Below are 16,501 nucleotides of genomic sequence, written 5' to 3'. Positions count from 1 at the left end.
AAGCAGAAGCGGTTCAATCTAAAAGATACCTTCCATCCATTGATTTCACAGTTTAAACAGTTCTGATGCAATCCTTAATGTTGGAACCTAATTAACTAAATGAATTTAAAAAGAAATTCTCAAGGCTTTACATGCTCTCGGATGAAAAGCTCCAATTGAGTTATTTCTCCTGTCCCGCCAGAAGCTTCAGCAACAGTCACCTTGTTACGACAGTGAGAAAATGCAAATGTCTCACCAGGTATACCAAGTGTGAACTCATTAGAGACGTCAGCTTCGGACACCACATTTCGAGATGCTCGAAGTTTGTCACTGTTAGAAATGAAGAGTAGAGCACTAAGAAATAACAGAATTCAATTGAATGTGTCCCACAAAATGCAAGATACATCTGATATCAATTTGTAGGCACATCATATATCAAACTGCATGCAAAGTCAATTATTCAGACCGGATATGAATTAAATATACAATACGACAGATCATTGCAAAACAATTAAATATAACTTTTCAATTCATTTCTAAACTTGCATAGTGCTAACAACTAATCAAACAGTAGAAGAAAAACTAAAAGGGATTAGTGTAGACATTTCAAATCAAATAATATGATTGAAATTTGTGAGTGTCTTTGTTTACTGGAAAAAAAAAAAACATAACTGGCATCTCCCTGCCCATTTTCATTTAATCATTTCATACAAACTAACATATTTCATTAAAAAAAACATGTACATGTCAGAACAAGATATGCCATAGTGTGAGAAATTTTCTGACGAAATTTGTGAAGGATTTCAGTGCGAGAATCTTATAATTGAAAGAAATGAAGTTCACAATATACACAAGAAAGAAGATATTATGTATCTGTTAATAGAACAACTTGATTTCATCCCATCCCATGTATCATACTAAACACAAATTATGAGAAATGTTGGCATGTCAACTAGCAGAAAGAAAAGTATGAAAACATGATAATGCTTTAGAAGCAAGGGCATACATTTCCTTTTCCAGTTGTTTTCTGATGAACTCTTTGGTATGTGCGGTGACCTTGTCCACTTTGTTACATAAGATAAGTACTGGTATATTTTTCTTGACCACACTTGCTTTTGTCAAAATGTCATATAAGTACCTGCAAAAGACAAACTTAGAGAGGTGTAATTTTCACCCAAACTTTTAAACTTCCACAATTTATACAAACATACTCTGACACAGCACGGGATTTAGGTAGAAATTCTACAGCATCCACCACAAACACTACTCCAGCTGCTTGAGGCAAGAAGTCATCAAGTTTAGTTTGAAGGCGAGAGTGTCCAGGAACATCAACTAAGTGTACAGGTTTTACCTTGCCCTTCTGCAAATGACAAAAAGGGGAGCACCGTAAAATACATGTCACCCGTAAGCTAATGCAGACACTGCTGGAGATGTACATACCAACAGACCGAGCTACTATACTCACTGACAATCAGACCTCGAATTATTTACTGACAGAACATGCTTGAAATATGTTTCAACGCTATACCAAAGGGAAACCAGTTTACCTTAGTGGTCTCAGAGTGTAGCACAAAGCTGCCCTCATTTGGTTCCATTGACGTTACAGTACCCTGATGAGCAGAACCATCTCGAAGCTGGCATATGATTAAAGTTGGGTCATATAAGAGCATTACCGAAAATAAAAAAAAAAACCTGTACTAAAATTCTGGTCAGAAACAAGAGCAGTGAAAACTTCAGCTCTAGGTTCTTACCTGATAGAATAGGACAGTTTTTCCACTTCCACTTAGCCCAGTGAGTAATATGGTATTAGATGTCTTGCGGTTGAATAACCGAACTGCAAAGTAAAAGAACATTATATGACAAGCCAAGAAAAATTCGTGATGCAATATCATCCAAATTTATTGTTAAGAGTTATTAATATTCTTTTTGTAAGACAAGATACTGAAAGTAGATTCGCCAGGTCCACTAGCCCCTCTAGCACCCATTTCCCAGACCCCTATCCCTACCTTCAGCTTCTGCACCCATCGAAACCAAACCACCACTATCTGCTCCAGATATTAAAAAACAGAAAAAAAATGGCCTAAACAAGTTGAACATACCGGGATGCCTTCCAGTAGAAGCTATACATTTACTGTATAACAAATATCAGGACCAAAGTTAAGGTTACTATATATTAATAGCCAAGGATATTTTAGATGGACTGTGCATAATGAAGTGAATAATTTTTAGTTTTGGCATTTGCTGTTTTACATTATTTCTAGTACATACCACCAAGTTTCTTATGCTCCATATTAGAAGCACAATCCTTTCTAACCATATCAGCAAGCGCAAATTAAGAAGAAACCGTGGAGCTTAACATCAGCCTTACCCCCACCTATCTAATGTATCATTGTGCTCACAGCTCACTGCTCACTAACATAATGAACATAGTCTTGACCTGTTTTGAAAACATTATATACTGTGCAAGGTTTATATAATGATCAAAAATATTAAAATTATGCCTAATTTATGATTAGAAGTCCAATCAAAGTATTGGGCTTTATGAGAGAGGCAGAAGAGTGGAATATAAGGTGATAATGTGGGCAAGTACCGGGTTGCATATAATAATGCTCCAATAATTCTATTTCAGCACAAGCAAGGTATACCTGTTCCAGAAGCAGAGTTGATGCGGAACAAGGAATAATAAAGTTAATTATATTTTTTATACATTATTATTCAGTTTTATAAGTAAAATTATAATTCATTAGGTAGTTTATTTATATTAAGTATAAGTATATTTATTAGGAAGATTCTTGATTATAGTTGTAGAATAATTTAAGGGTTTGTTTCCTTCAACAGAAGATATATAACATTATTCACTCTTCTTTACATTACGAAATTACTTGGCTAGTTGGCTTCCAAGTAACAATTTTGCTACTTAGATTTTAAACTCATGTAGTCGTTCATTATTGAACAGAGACGAATATGAAAACTGATATTACTGCATAAATCTTATGAATTATATTATTGGATAAATCTTATGATTCTATGCGACTCTAGTACTCCACTGACTCTGCAGAGATAGGTATTAATCCCCTTTGTTCAACCCCTATTTCCCCTTGTCCTGCATCATGATTTAATTTCATTATCCATCATATATTTATATATAGGATTATAGGGTCATGTTGCACAGAAATACTACATTGTACAACAGCTATAAGTCACCAGGCACAGTAGCACAAATCATAGGTGATTACAAAAAATCACCACTAAGTAGTTTGCAACTGTATATACATGATATTTAAAGAAGTGTAAACACAAAGATGAGTAGAAAAAATATAAGGTTACCTATAAAGAAGAAAAACATGGTGAGGAACAAGACCACAAGTGCAACATAGAGTTGAAGTGGAGGTATGTTTTGAATAAAAGGGGGCAACTTCTGAAACCACTCTTGTTTATTCATCTCCACTGATAAATGTTGCACCCAAGCTTGTCCATCCTTTGACAGCTTTTGAAATTCTGATTTCAATATCTCTATTTTCTCATTCATATCCATTCCTGCAACACAAAAAAAACCACAACATAACAGAGCTTAAGATCCAAAATCCAGCTCATAAATAACTTGAACAAAAACCATAATTCGTAAAGTAGGTATACCCAAATTCAGAATTTCAAATCCTTGTGTATGTGTGTGGGTGGGTGCGCGCATCTCCACATAGATATTCAGTTTTAATCAGGAGAGCAACTAAATACAGATTAACTAAATACAGGAAACGTTTTTAAAGCTCCACTTTAACCGTACGGGTTAACGTGTAACCTAGTTCTATATGAATTCTTATTACTGTGTAACTATTATAATTCTTTTCAACAAAACGAGGCCCAAGAAAACATCAACAGCAGGAGTGGGAGCTTAAATAACCCACCCCCAATTGCTTGTATATATCTGTACGCTAAGAAAGGTATGTTTCGAGGATTAGGTCTTTTCACTTTTCTCATTTTATCAGCTCAGATTTGCCTTGTTTTCTTCATTTTTGGCCTTTTAATTCATTGATTTTACTTCAGTTGCTGCTTAAGTTCCCCTATTTTTCCTAGATTTGGAGCCCAAAGACCCCTAATTTTGTTTTTTTTTATATGAATATGTATTGTATGTTGTATCTACCGGTTCTTTGTCATGTATTTACTTGTGGGGAGGAGTCTGTTTCGATTTCGATTTATATGAATTGGGTTTGCTTTGAATCGACTGTTTTATTGGAATTCTAGTAAAATTTGTATTTTATTGTTATTATTGTAAATTTGATAATTCAATGTGTGGTCTGTGCTTTTCACCCTCTTGATAATTGAATTACTGAATGGATGGGAAAGATGGTCTAATGGATGGGATATGACTTTAATAAAATATCCATAGCACAGCTTCACTTCATTGGTTTATGCCAGCCTCGCTCCACGATACTATTCACTATTTCTGAACATCCCAGTCGACTCTGTACCGCAGTAAGACAATACTTCAATCGTCGGATCAAACGAAACTAATTACTAAATGCTATTAGAATCTGCAACTAACTACCCTTCGCATATCCATATATAGTAAACAAAAAAATATATATAGACATCCACATAATAATATATATACACTGGATCAGTCAGACAAATAACCACATAATCAAGAAACATACACATTCCATCCAACTATAATATAATGCTATTAACTGTCAAATATCTATTTATAGACAGAATAAACTTAATTTCTAAAGAAAATTCGGCAGCATATCCTCTGTTTATTGGACTATCCACCTGCTTTAAACTCAATGCCAACAACCAACTAATCAACTTTTAAATCAAATAAATTAACAGTTAATGACTACCATCAACTAAGATACCATTATAATCCAATAAATCACCCCGCAACTAATATCCACATATTTCAGTTACAACATTTATCCAGATGCCAGTCCCTAAAGCAATGCATATAATAAACTTGTAAGGTCACAAACCTATATCATTTACAGAAAATAAATCAAATCTTTGCGGAGTAACTCTCCTGCATAACATATAATATATACCATTTTAATCAAATAATAAACTGACAATATTTCAATATGAATTGTAGTCTTTCACCAACACATATACATATATCCAGATAATCAAAGAATTCAAGTAAATAATTAAACAACTAGCAAGAACTATTATAAATACATCCACTATATTAGCATGCTATCTAATTCATGTTTGCCAGTTGAATTAAACAAGCATAGCAGTTCAATTCTACATGCTACCATCAAATAATAATAGGCAAAGCATTTGAAGTATTTAGGATATCGTTCAATTATATTATTGATATTAATATTCGATAACCCAAAATTATTAAGTAGTCACAACCTAGTCGTGACTGATAAGATTTATTGTAAGCAACAACTTTAAGCTACCCAATAGGCTAGTACAACAAAGACATAATCTTTAGCAATCACAATTCATAATAAACAAGTAAAGTTAGTGTGCATCCTCTGACGAGATCATAGTTTCTCAGATATCAAAGATAAGCTAATCAGATATAATACAACACATACCAAAAACAAATCTCAATACATAAATTTTATTCCAAGTAACTAAAGAAAATAATTACATATACCAACCAATAATATATTAAAAGAATTCCTAGCACTAAAAAATTTATTATAAATATAACACTAGCTCAACCTCCCTTGTTTCCTCTCATAACCCCTGCAACACCGCCTTAACAACATCACCATTTAAGTGTTACACGCACGCACACAGCCTGTATACCAGCCCTACAACCATTCACTTACAACACTGCCCTTACTCTAAAGCTCACACCACTATTTGTACACAACCACAGCAGCACAGACACTGCCAGTAGACACACACACACAACAGTTACCTACACTCCAGGCATACACACATCACAACTTCCCTAACCTCGTTGCCTTCCTTCCTCTCGAACTCCTACAACACCACCAGTGACATTACTACCCCTACACCCCTGTTTCCATTGAACCAGCCACACAATCTCACCTTCTCAACGCATATACACCCGCATATATTGCCAGAAACATACCCAAGCATGACAACACATAAACACACACACGCACACCAGCCACAGCCTACCTTTGCCACCTGCAATTGCACAGCCCCTCCCCTGCTAACACATCACCTCCAAATATTGTGCTCACCACTACACACACAAGCTCTTAACACGAACACACACCGTATACATACCCACACCCACAAGTAGTAGCGCAAACTCACCAAAAACACACACAAAAGCCCGTAACCATCTCGAATTCAAACCACCAATCGCAGCATGTATGTATATATACAAGCGGACATATAAAGAGTTTTGCAAGGAAGAAAAGCTAACAAATAGAATTGGAATTACCTTGCTTCTACTCCGATTGAATCGCTCTCCCAATCCCTAATCCCTATTTTGATTGTGGTGCTGCTGCTTGTACGAGTCGGTGAATGAAAAGAAAAGAAAGAATATTCTGCTTATATATTTTAAAACTTGTAAGCCACTAATTTGAGAAAGAATGCTAGTTTAATCATTTTATTAAATTAAGAGGCTCGAAAATAGTTTCGAAAACTAAAAATAAAATTTTCTAAAATCTTTAAAAAATCCGAAATACAGAGAATGTGCAAAAATAATAATTTTCAGACACCCTCTAATTTTACAAATAATTACTGAAGTTCTCACTAATTTAAAAATAATAAAAATACTCATTTGCAAAACTATCAAATATTTTTAAAACCAGCAGAAATATAAAAATACCAAAATTGAAATATTTTGGTAATTTGTATCGGATAAAATTTTTGAGTATAAATAGATACAGTTTCATTTTAAAAATAAAAAGGAAGTCTCGATTTATTAAAATAATAAAATAAATCGAGTTTATAATCTACCCTCGAACAAAATAAACAATAAAGTGCACATATAACAGTTACCACAATTAATCCAAATAATTGCATCAATTCACATTTTGCACGTAAAATATTAATATTCACATAATTGCAGTAACTCATAAAATCATTTTTGAAAACCAATAAATTGGAATAAATTTTTTTTTTATTCCTCTTTTAGAAAATTAATACCAAACTAATAAATAATTGCCGAAAAACCCGAGTTGTTACATATTAACGATTCAAAATTAGTATTTGTAAGATAAAATAAATGTGTGGCAGTTTATAAAAATTATATTAATTATTCAAAATTAATGTTTGTAGAATAAAATAAATTTTATATTATAAACATCTCGATACAATACCAATATTAATATATAAAATTACAAAATTGGACTATAATTCATGAGTGAAAAAATGAAAATAAATTTCTACACATAATTAACGATTTAAAGTATGACGAATCTTAATTTTAATTGTGTGTTTTTTAAAAGTAATCATGTTTTTCATAATTTGATGGATCACAAACATCATATAATTAAATAAATAAATTTTAAATGAAATAAATTTTAAATGAAAAAAGATTCAATAAATGATATTTATTTATTATTTCTTTTTAGTAATAATATTAAATAAAATATTACATCTAATTAATGATCCAATCTATAATTTTTAAATATCATAAATGTTTTGATTAAAATAATATTTAAATAAATTGATCTAATATAAAATTATGAATTAAAAAATAAAATTTTAAAATTTTATAACTATTTATAACTGAGCTAAATACAAGTCCTCCTTGTTTGTGTTTAAAAAATTATACAGCATATCTAATATAAAAATTTTTTAAATATAAAATTATGAATTAAAAAATAAAATTTTAAAATTTTATTTTTAAATTTTTTAAATTTTATAAACGGAAAAGCTGTATATCTATTTATAACTGAGCTAGTTTTTCGAAAGGTAACATAGAATCAATTTCGTCTTCCTTGATAATGTCTTCTTCTTCTTCTTCTTCTCAGTTATCAGATGCAAACTGTTCACGCCTAGAAGAAGTAGCTAAAAAATCGCCGGGACTTGTATCAGTTTTATGCATGTTCTTAATAGTACACAATCTAGTGCTATACCAAGATCTGGGTAGGCTGAAAAAATATGTTCAAAAATTGCAGGAAGAAACCAAGGAGCTGAAATTGCAAGTGGAATACTGCCTTCAAAAGGAGCTGGTTGCGATGAAGGATGAGATCAACGAAAAAACCAAGGATGCGATCGATAATGCCGTGGAACGGCTAACCGCTGTTATCGAGAGGGTAGCTTCACAGAATGAAGACTAGTTAACCGCTGATCAAGGAAGATCTGTATTGTTGTTTTTCTTATGTATTGTTATTGTTATTAGGAAGGACTTGTATTAGGAAGAAATATGTATAAAGTAGTGGAAAAGAGAAAGAAAGGGGGTGAAGTGGTGGGACCCATTGATTTTTAATGTATAAAAAGAAGATAGTGGAGTAAAAGTAGTGTGAAAAGGGAAAAAAATAGATAAGTGGTGGGACCCATTGACTATTTTTGGTAAGTTTTGAAATGTAAAGAATTGAATGGGACACCCCAAAAAGGAAAGTGTAAAGAAATGTGCTATGAATTAACTACTTGAGACAACGAGCCCAGCAAATACCACTACTTTGATTAATAAACTGAACTGGAAATTACAAGATAACGCCGCAGTTCGAGACGCGACTCTCTCCTGAGAAACCCTAACTGTTTAGTACATCAATAATTCGATAAAAACCCTCATTCATTTCCCTTCACCCCTAAATGTGTCTCCCAGCCTCTACTCAGCAAAAGACTACTTTACCCTCCGCACCCGTTACTCCTCTTGGGCTTTCATTACTTTACTTTTTGGACTTGGGCCTCCGAGTGTACATAATGGGCTGACGCTTAGCATTACCCCCGGCCCAAAGAGCCACCTTGTCCTCAAGGTGGAATGTTGGAAACAACTGATCAAACTCCGTTGCAGGTTCCCAGGTGGATTCATATTCTGGCATCCCTTCCCATTTAATCAGTACCTCCATCTCCCCTGTATGTTCACCAGTCCCATGTCGAACTCCTAGCACTCGTTCTGGTGCAGCCTCCGCAATCAGAGACTCGTTAACAATTTTAGGCAAGGTGTTTGAGACACCAGCTGATCCCACTGCTTTCTTCAACTGGGAAACATGAAACACCGGGTGGATCTTAGAGTCTGCAGGCAAGTCCAATCGATATGCAACCTTCCCCACTCGGTTCAGTACCACAAAAGGCCCATAGAATTTTGCTGCCAATTTGTTACATGCTCGCTGTTGCACCGATTGTTGGCGATAAGATTGCAGCTTGAGAAAGACTTTCTCCCCAACCACAAATTCCAAATCCCTCCTGGAAGCATCCTCCTGCTGCTTCATTCGATGCTGAGCTCTTACTAAATTAGCTTTGAGTTCGTCCAAAATGGCATCTTTCTCGAGCAACTGATCTTCCAATGAAGAAACTGCAGTCTGATCTCGTGCGAGTCGTTGCAACGAGGGGGCATCCCGCCCATACAAAGCTTTAAACGGGGTGAACCCAGTCGAAACATGATAAGAGGAATTGTACCACAACTCAGCCCAGGGCACCCATTTTGCCCAACTTTTCGGTTTGCCATTGATAAAACAACGGAGATATGTCTCCAAGCACTTATTGACCACCTCTGTCTGACCGTCGGACTGGGGATGATAAGCCGTACTTTTGCACAGAGTAGTACCTTGCAGTCTGAGAAGTTCCCTCCAAAACAGACTTAAGAAAATTTTGTCGCGGTCAGATACGATAGTAGAAGGAAATCCATGCAATCTGACCACCTCCTTGATAAACTTTTCGGCTACAGTAGGAGCTGAGAATGGGTGACGCAGTGTGATGAAATGGGCGTATTTCGAGAGCCTGTCCACGACTACCAAAACAGTATCTACTCCTTCAGATCTGGGCAATCCCTCAATAAAATCGAGTGAAATATCCTCCCATACCCGCTCCGGAATGGGCAGCGGCTGTAAAAGACCAGCTGGGCTTAATGTGGATGTTTTCTGCTGCTGGCAGATGGTGCAAGCTTGTACATAATCCGTGATTCCTTTTCTCATCCCCGGCCAAAACCATTCGGCTGCTAGGCGTTTATAGGTTTTAAGACTCCCCGAATGCCCCCCAGTAGGGAGTCGTGATATTCCTTCAACAGGGAAGTCACCAATTCTCGATTATTCGGAATTACCAGCCGGCCTCTATACTTGAGGACTCCTTGATCTAACTCGTACCCTTTAGGGACGGAGACCCCTGCCTGTAAGTCACTGGTCAGTTTCAAGATGAAGGGATCTTCTTTAATGATCTGCTCAAAGTCACCCCATTTCGCCCAACTCGCTGCCAACAATTCACACAACTCGACAGGACCCTGACTTTTCCGCGATAAGGCATCAGCCACTACGTTGGCGTGACCAGCTCGATACTGTATCTCAAAATTGTAGCCAATCAACTTACTAACCCATTTTTGATAGCTCGGATTAATCTCTCGTTGCTCCATTATGTATTTCAGGCTCTGCTGATCCGTTCGAATCAAGAAGTGGCGGCCTAATAAGTAATGACGCCATTTCAACACGGCAAACACTATCGCCATTAGCTCCTTTTCGTAAATGGCTTTCTGCTGTGCTCTTGGTCCCAATATCTTGCTGAAATATGCCAACGGGTGACCCTCTTGCACCAACACCGCCCCGACCCCATAACCCGAGGCGTCCGTCTCCACTACAAACTGTTTGTCAAAGTTTGGCATAGCCAAAACCGGTGTGTGCATCATTGCTTCTTTAAGTTTGTTAAAAGCTGCCGTAGCTTCGGGTCCCCAGTTGAACTGATCCAGTTTGAGTTGGTCTGTCAAGGGTCGCGCAATTAGCGCATAGCCTGCTACAAACTTACGGTAATAACCCGTAAGACCCAAAAAACCCCTGAGCTCCTTCAACGAACCCGGAATTCCCCACTCCTGCATTGCCTGCACCTTGTCGGCATCCACAGCAACCCCTTGCTCAGATATTACATGTCCTAAATAAGACAAACGCCCTTGACCAAATTCACACTTCTTGGCATTGGCATAAAGCTGGTGGTTACTCAAGAGCTGGAGCACCGTTTCAACATGCTGGGTATGCTGTTTTGCTGACTGACTATATATCAGGATGTCGTCGAAGAAGACTAGCACGAATCTGCGAAGGAAGGGCTTGAATATAGTGTTCATTAGAGCCTGAAATGTTGCCGGGGCATTAGTTAACCCGAAGGGCATCACGAGGAATTCGTAATGTCCTTCATGAGTCCGGAAGGCAGTCTTAGGCACATCAGCAGGCCTAACTCTTATCTGGTGGTACCCGGATTTGAGATCCAACTTCGTAAAGCACTTGGATCCGTAAAGTTCATCAAGTAGCTCATCAATGACGGGAATCGGATACTTATCAGCCACCGTGACCTTGTTTAGAGCGCGATAATCGACACAAAATCGCCAAGATCCGTCTTTCTTTTTAACTAACAGCACCGGACTCGAGAACGGGCTTTGCGACACTTGTATCACCCCTGCCAACAACATATCATGTACCAGCGATTCAATCTCATTTTTCTGCACTTGGGGGTACCTATAAGGCTGTACACTGACGGGGTCAGCCCCCTCCTTGAGGGTAATGCCGTGTTCAAAGCCTCTGTTGGGTGGCAGTCCCTTGGGCATTGCGAAAACCTGGGCGTATTTGTGTAGGACTGGTTGCAAAAATTTCGGGCTACTCTGAATCACACTGTCAGATAACAACTCTGATGGTTGTGAGGAGATGTGGTTGAGCTCGATCACATATCCTTGCTTTTCCTTACGCAGAGTTCTGAGCCTTGCCTTAAGCGAAACCTGGGTCCTTGTTAGGGATGGCTCGCCTTGGATTTTAACCAGTTGCCCATTCAAAGTAAACTGTAATGTTTGCGTCTTCCAATTGGCGGTCATAGTACCCAATTTTTCAAGCCACTGGACGCCTAGAATCACGTCTGAACTGCCTAACTGAAGAGGGAGAAAGTCCTCTACCACCGTTACATTAGGCAACTCCAAAACCACTTCCTTACACTCCCCTTTGCCTTGTACAGCATCGCCCGTGCCCAAGGATACCCCGAATTCTTTGGTGGAAGTCACAGGAATCTTCAATTTCTCCACTGTAGTCGAGGAGATGAAATTATGGGAGGCCCCCGGGTCGATGAGGACCACCACTTCTGCCCCCAAAATGACTCCTCGTAGCTTCATGGTTTGAGGTGTGGTCAAGCCCACAACTGAATTTAACGATATCACCGAATGCTCACACCCCTGCCCATCCTCAGATTCCCCCCCAGTGCCTTCTGAATCGAACCGAGGCGAATCCTCCTCGTCCCCCCTTCTGCCTGCATCAGTATTACACTCAACTCTTTTTTCTTACACTTATGCCCCACCGACCACTTCTCATCACAGCGAAAACACTCTCCCTTTTGTCTTTTAAGTTGAAGTTCTTTATCAGACAACTTCCTCACTTCCCCAAATGGTTTCGCAACCGGTAACCCCGTAGACCCCTTGAAAATAACCCCGACGGAGCAGTGGATGCTTGGGACTGCACAGACAAAGATTTTGCAGAGGGACTATAATAACTCGAACTGGATTTAGGGGAACTAATGGAAGTACCTGAATAGTAGGAGGACGCTCCCTTAAAACTGGTCCCGCTCAGCTTACCAGAGCGGCTAATGGCTGAGCGCAGCTTGTCCTCAACTTTCACCGACAAATCCATAGCCTGATCCAAACTGATAGGCCCCAACAAGCGCACTTCCGACTTAATTTCATCCTTCAAGCCATTAATATACTGTCCTTTCGCAATCTCTTCCGGCACACCCTGCAGGGGGGCCATTAGCTCAATGAACCCCTGTCGATATTCAAACACACTGTCCAAATGGCTGTGATTCAACCACTGTTCATACAATGTCCCTGCTGACGACGGCCGAAACTGTTTCAACAACATGCCTTTTAATTCCTCCCAACGCCGCAGGGGACGCCGCTGGTGTTCCCATTGATACCACAGAAGAGCGTCCCCATCCAGTGAGACTACTGCCGCCTCCAACTTCTCATCCTCACCCAAACGATAGAAGCTAAAATAACGCTCCGCCCGGAGTATCCACCCATCTGGGTTCTGACCTTCAAATACCGGTAAGTCGAGCTTCTTCATACGCCAGTTGCCCGTGGGCAAACCCACACCGCCATCAAAACGGTGACGACTCCCAAATGGGAAACCCCCACCTCTGGAAATCCCCTACCTGACCCATGAATTTGGGGTCCGGAATTCCGCTCAGACTCACCCCCCTGAAAAACCCTTGAATGACCGACGATTTCCGCCTCGTCGTCAGCCCCTGGTGGTTTGCCCCCAAAAATCGTGTGACGGATCTCGTCCTGAAACTGCCTTTGTTCCCATCGGAGTTGATTAAGGAGGGCATCTTGCAACTCTTTAGATTTAGTGACTCTGTCGTCAATTCGTTGAACAGAGAGCTCTAGAGATTTGGACAAGCGGTCAATTAGGGCTTGTTGCAAGTCCGTGGTGGCGCCGTTGACTGCCGTCGAGATCTGGTCAACGATGGTGGAACGGAGCTCACCCAACCCTTTCTCCAGAACTTCGATGCGATACTGATTTGAAGGAGGCGCGCCCATGCTATCTTCCAGAACCGTGTCGCTCTGATACCACTTTGCTATGAATTAACTACTTGAGACAACGAGCCCAGCAAATACCACTACTTTGATTAATAAACTGAACTGGAAATTACAAGATAACGCCGCAGTTCGAGACGCGACTCTCTCCTGAGAAACCCTAACTGTTTAGTACATCAATAATTCGATAAAAACCCTCATTCATTTCCCTTCACCCTTAAATGTGTCTCCCAGCCTCTACTCAGCAAAAGACTACTTTACCCTCCGCACCCGTTACTCCTCTTGGGCTTTCATTACTTTACTTTTTGGACTTGGGCCTCCGAGTGTACATAATGGGCTGACCCTTAGCAAAATGGTTCGGACGAAGGGAGTATGATTTATGAATGAGACTATGAGAGAAACAACCAACAAAGTGCAAATGAATTTGCTTATGTAGTTTCCTACATAGAAGCACAAGATTTTGAAAGTAGTCTATACAAGTATACAAAATATTGAAATATAAACAAAACTTATGATGCCAAGAGCATATACACAAGGGGTATTTATATTGGAATCATCAAAAGAAATGTGCACTCAACGATGGTGCGAAAGTGCATATGATAGACGACTTCAGCAACTTCTGAAGTTAGGACAGAAGTTGAAGAGAATGAGCTGGACTGTAGGGAAGCCATATCCAACACAATTACACAAATCTGTAGAACGAGTACAACTACTAAATATACTACAGATCGTAATTAGACCATCTTTCCCATCCATTCAGTAATTCAATTATCAAGAGGGTGAAAAGCACAGACCACACATTGAATTATCAAATTTACAATAATAACAATAAAATACAAATTTTACTAGAATTCCAATAAAACAGTCGATTCAAAGCAAACCCAATTCATATAAATCGAAATCGAAACAGACTCCTCCCCACAAGTAAATACATGACAAAGAACCGGTAGATACAACATACAATACATATTCATATAAAAAAAATAAAATTAGGGGTCTTTGGGCTCCAAATCTAGGAAAAATAGGGGAACTTAAGCAGCAACTGAAGTAAAATCAATGAATTAAAAGGCCAAAAATGAAGAAAACAAGGCAAATCTGAGCTGATAAAATGAGAAAAGTGAAAAGACCTAATCCTCGAAACATACCTTTCTTAGCGTACAGATATATACAAGCAATTGGGGGTGGGTTATTTAAGCTCCCACTCCTGCTGTTGATGTTTTCTTGGGCCTCGTTTTGTTGAAAGGAATTATAATAGTTACACAGTAATAAGAATTCATATAGAACTAGGTTACACGTTAACCCGTACGGTTAAAGTGGAGCTTTAAAAACGTTTCCTGTATTTAGTTAATACTGTATAACTTATATAAGCATGTAATTATGTAATTAAAATTTTTATTTTTTATGTAGTATTAAACTAAAAATGGGTATATAATAAAAAGTATTTGATATGTAATATTAAATAAAATCATTTAAATTTTAATATAGTATTGAAAGTAAAAAGTATATATTGATATTTTTTTTAAAAAAAATTATAGGTAAACAAATGATTAGAATCATTTTTTTAATTTTAAAAGTATCTAGAAATTCGAAAGATATAGCAAAAATCAGAAGGTTGACATATATATAAGAAAACTAGCGTAAAAGCCCGTGCAAGGCACGTGCCTTCAACTTAAATCAAATTTTAAATGAATAATTTATTTTATATACAATAATATTAAATTTTAATTTAAATAACTTTCTTGTTTTTGTATTATACCTTGTCAATCCATGTATTCTAATTGATTCATAATTCAAATGTTCAATAGATTAAAAAGTTACAATATCATTTATAAAATAATTTTTGTTTTCAAGCCTTTACTGCATTTTAAATTGAATATATATATATATATATATATATATATATATATATATAACCATTGATGATTTCATGTTTCTGTTCCTAGAAATGTTTGCAACTCCTTCTGAGTTATAGTAAGTGCTAGATTTGTCATCCTAGTATGTTTTTTGCGTCTGAACCATTCTCCTTCCAGACTGAAGAACTGCTATGTTATCAGCTCTATGGACTGCGGCAAGGCGGTGAGCAATGATTATTGTTCACCTTCCAACTGAAGCCTGATCCAGAGTTTCTTGCACCATCTTTTCAACTGCATCTAATGCACATATAGCCTCATAAAGCAAAAGGATCTTTGTGTCCCTGATCAAAGCTCTTGCTATTGCTATTATCTACTTTTGGCCACCAGATAGTTGCACACTTGCACCCCGACCTGCCCTACCTACTCAAGGAAACAATAAGCTTCACTTTAGTTGAGTGAGTTAATCAAATAAATAGGTTTATACTTTGTTAAAGGAAATTGAACTAATACAACTTACTCGAGTATCATATCCTTCAGTGTTCAGATAATTCTCTGTGCTAGAAATCATATACCATTTAGTTTGATTCCCAAACTTTTTACCCAGTGACCGATACGGAGAGAATATATGAAGATTAAAATGATGTTTATTGCTCCCCAATTTCCTACATAATTCGCTTAAACAATCTGATGTAAAAGATCTAAGTGAATTAAAAATGGAAAATTTTAGGAAAATGGACCATTGAGTTAGTGTCTCTAATACATAAATGTAACACTATCTCTTTCTCTTATTAGAAGCTCACTTACATTTGTGTATTACAAAGAAAAAGGTCATCCAGATTGAAAAGGGGAACATGTGTTTTTGAACTACAAAAGTGGAAAATATGAGATTAATGTATATTACAGGTCGGTCTGTAGTTTCTATTTCAATAAATGATTCTTTTCTTATAAACATATGAAGTTACAAAACACGCAGATCATTTGACTTTATTTGTGAAATCAAAGATAACACAGTTTTTCCACTGTATTTACACATATATAACATCCACAAGAGGTTTACCAGAAAGTTTCTCTTCTA

General features: G+C 37.4%; 1 protein-coding gene across 3 annotated transcripts; it reads right to left on the bottom strand.

Annotated features, from left to right (window-relative positions):
* Window positions 1-12: 12 nt before the first annotated feature.
* Window positions 13-14,818, bottom strand: LOC108205049 (uncharacterized). 3 transcript variants are annotated; one of them, XM_064092408.1, is made up of 7 exons: window positions 14,719-14,818; window positions 3,307-3,516; window positions 1,731-1,813; window positions 1,527-1,613; window positions 1,191-1,339; window positions 986-1,117; window positions 13-309 (listed from the first exon to the last, which is right to left on the bottom strand). In XM_064092408.1, exons 2-7 carry the CDS (start codon window positions 3,512-3,514, stop codon window positions 120-122), a joined length of 849 nt encoding a protein of 282 aa, XP_063948478.1. In that variant the 5' UTR covers window positions 3,515-3,516; window positions 14,719-14,818; the 3' UTR covers window positions 13-119. The 3 variants fall into 3 exon arrangements, with proteins under 3 accessions (XP_063948478.1, XP_063948473.1, XP_063948472.1); XM_064092403.1 differs by lacking the exon at window positions 14,719-14,818 and adding an exon at window positions 6,353-6,467; XM_064092402.1 differs by lacking the exon at window positions 14,719-14,818 and adding an exon at window positions 3,616-3,806.
* Between the last annotated feature and the right edge of the window lie 1,683 nt (window positions 14,819-16,501).

This window comes from Daucus carota, chromosome 1 (genome assembly GCF_001625215.2).
Source record: "Daucus carota subsp. sativus chromosome 1, DH1 v3.0, whole genome shotgun sequence".
In the NCBI taxonomy this organism is placed as follows: Eukaryota; Viridiplantae; Streptophyta; class Magnoliopsida; order Apiales; family Apiaceae; genus Daucus; species Daucus carota.
The sequence above is the reverse complement of the archived record's forward strand: the minus strand, read 5'-3'. Positions and strand labels throughout refer to the sequence as shown.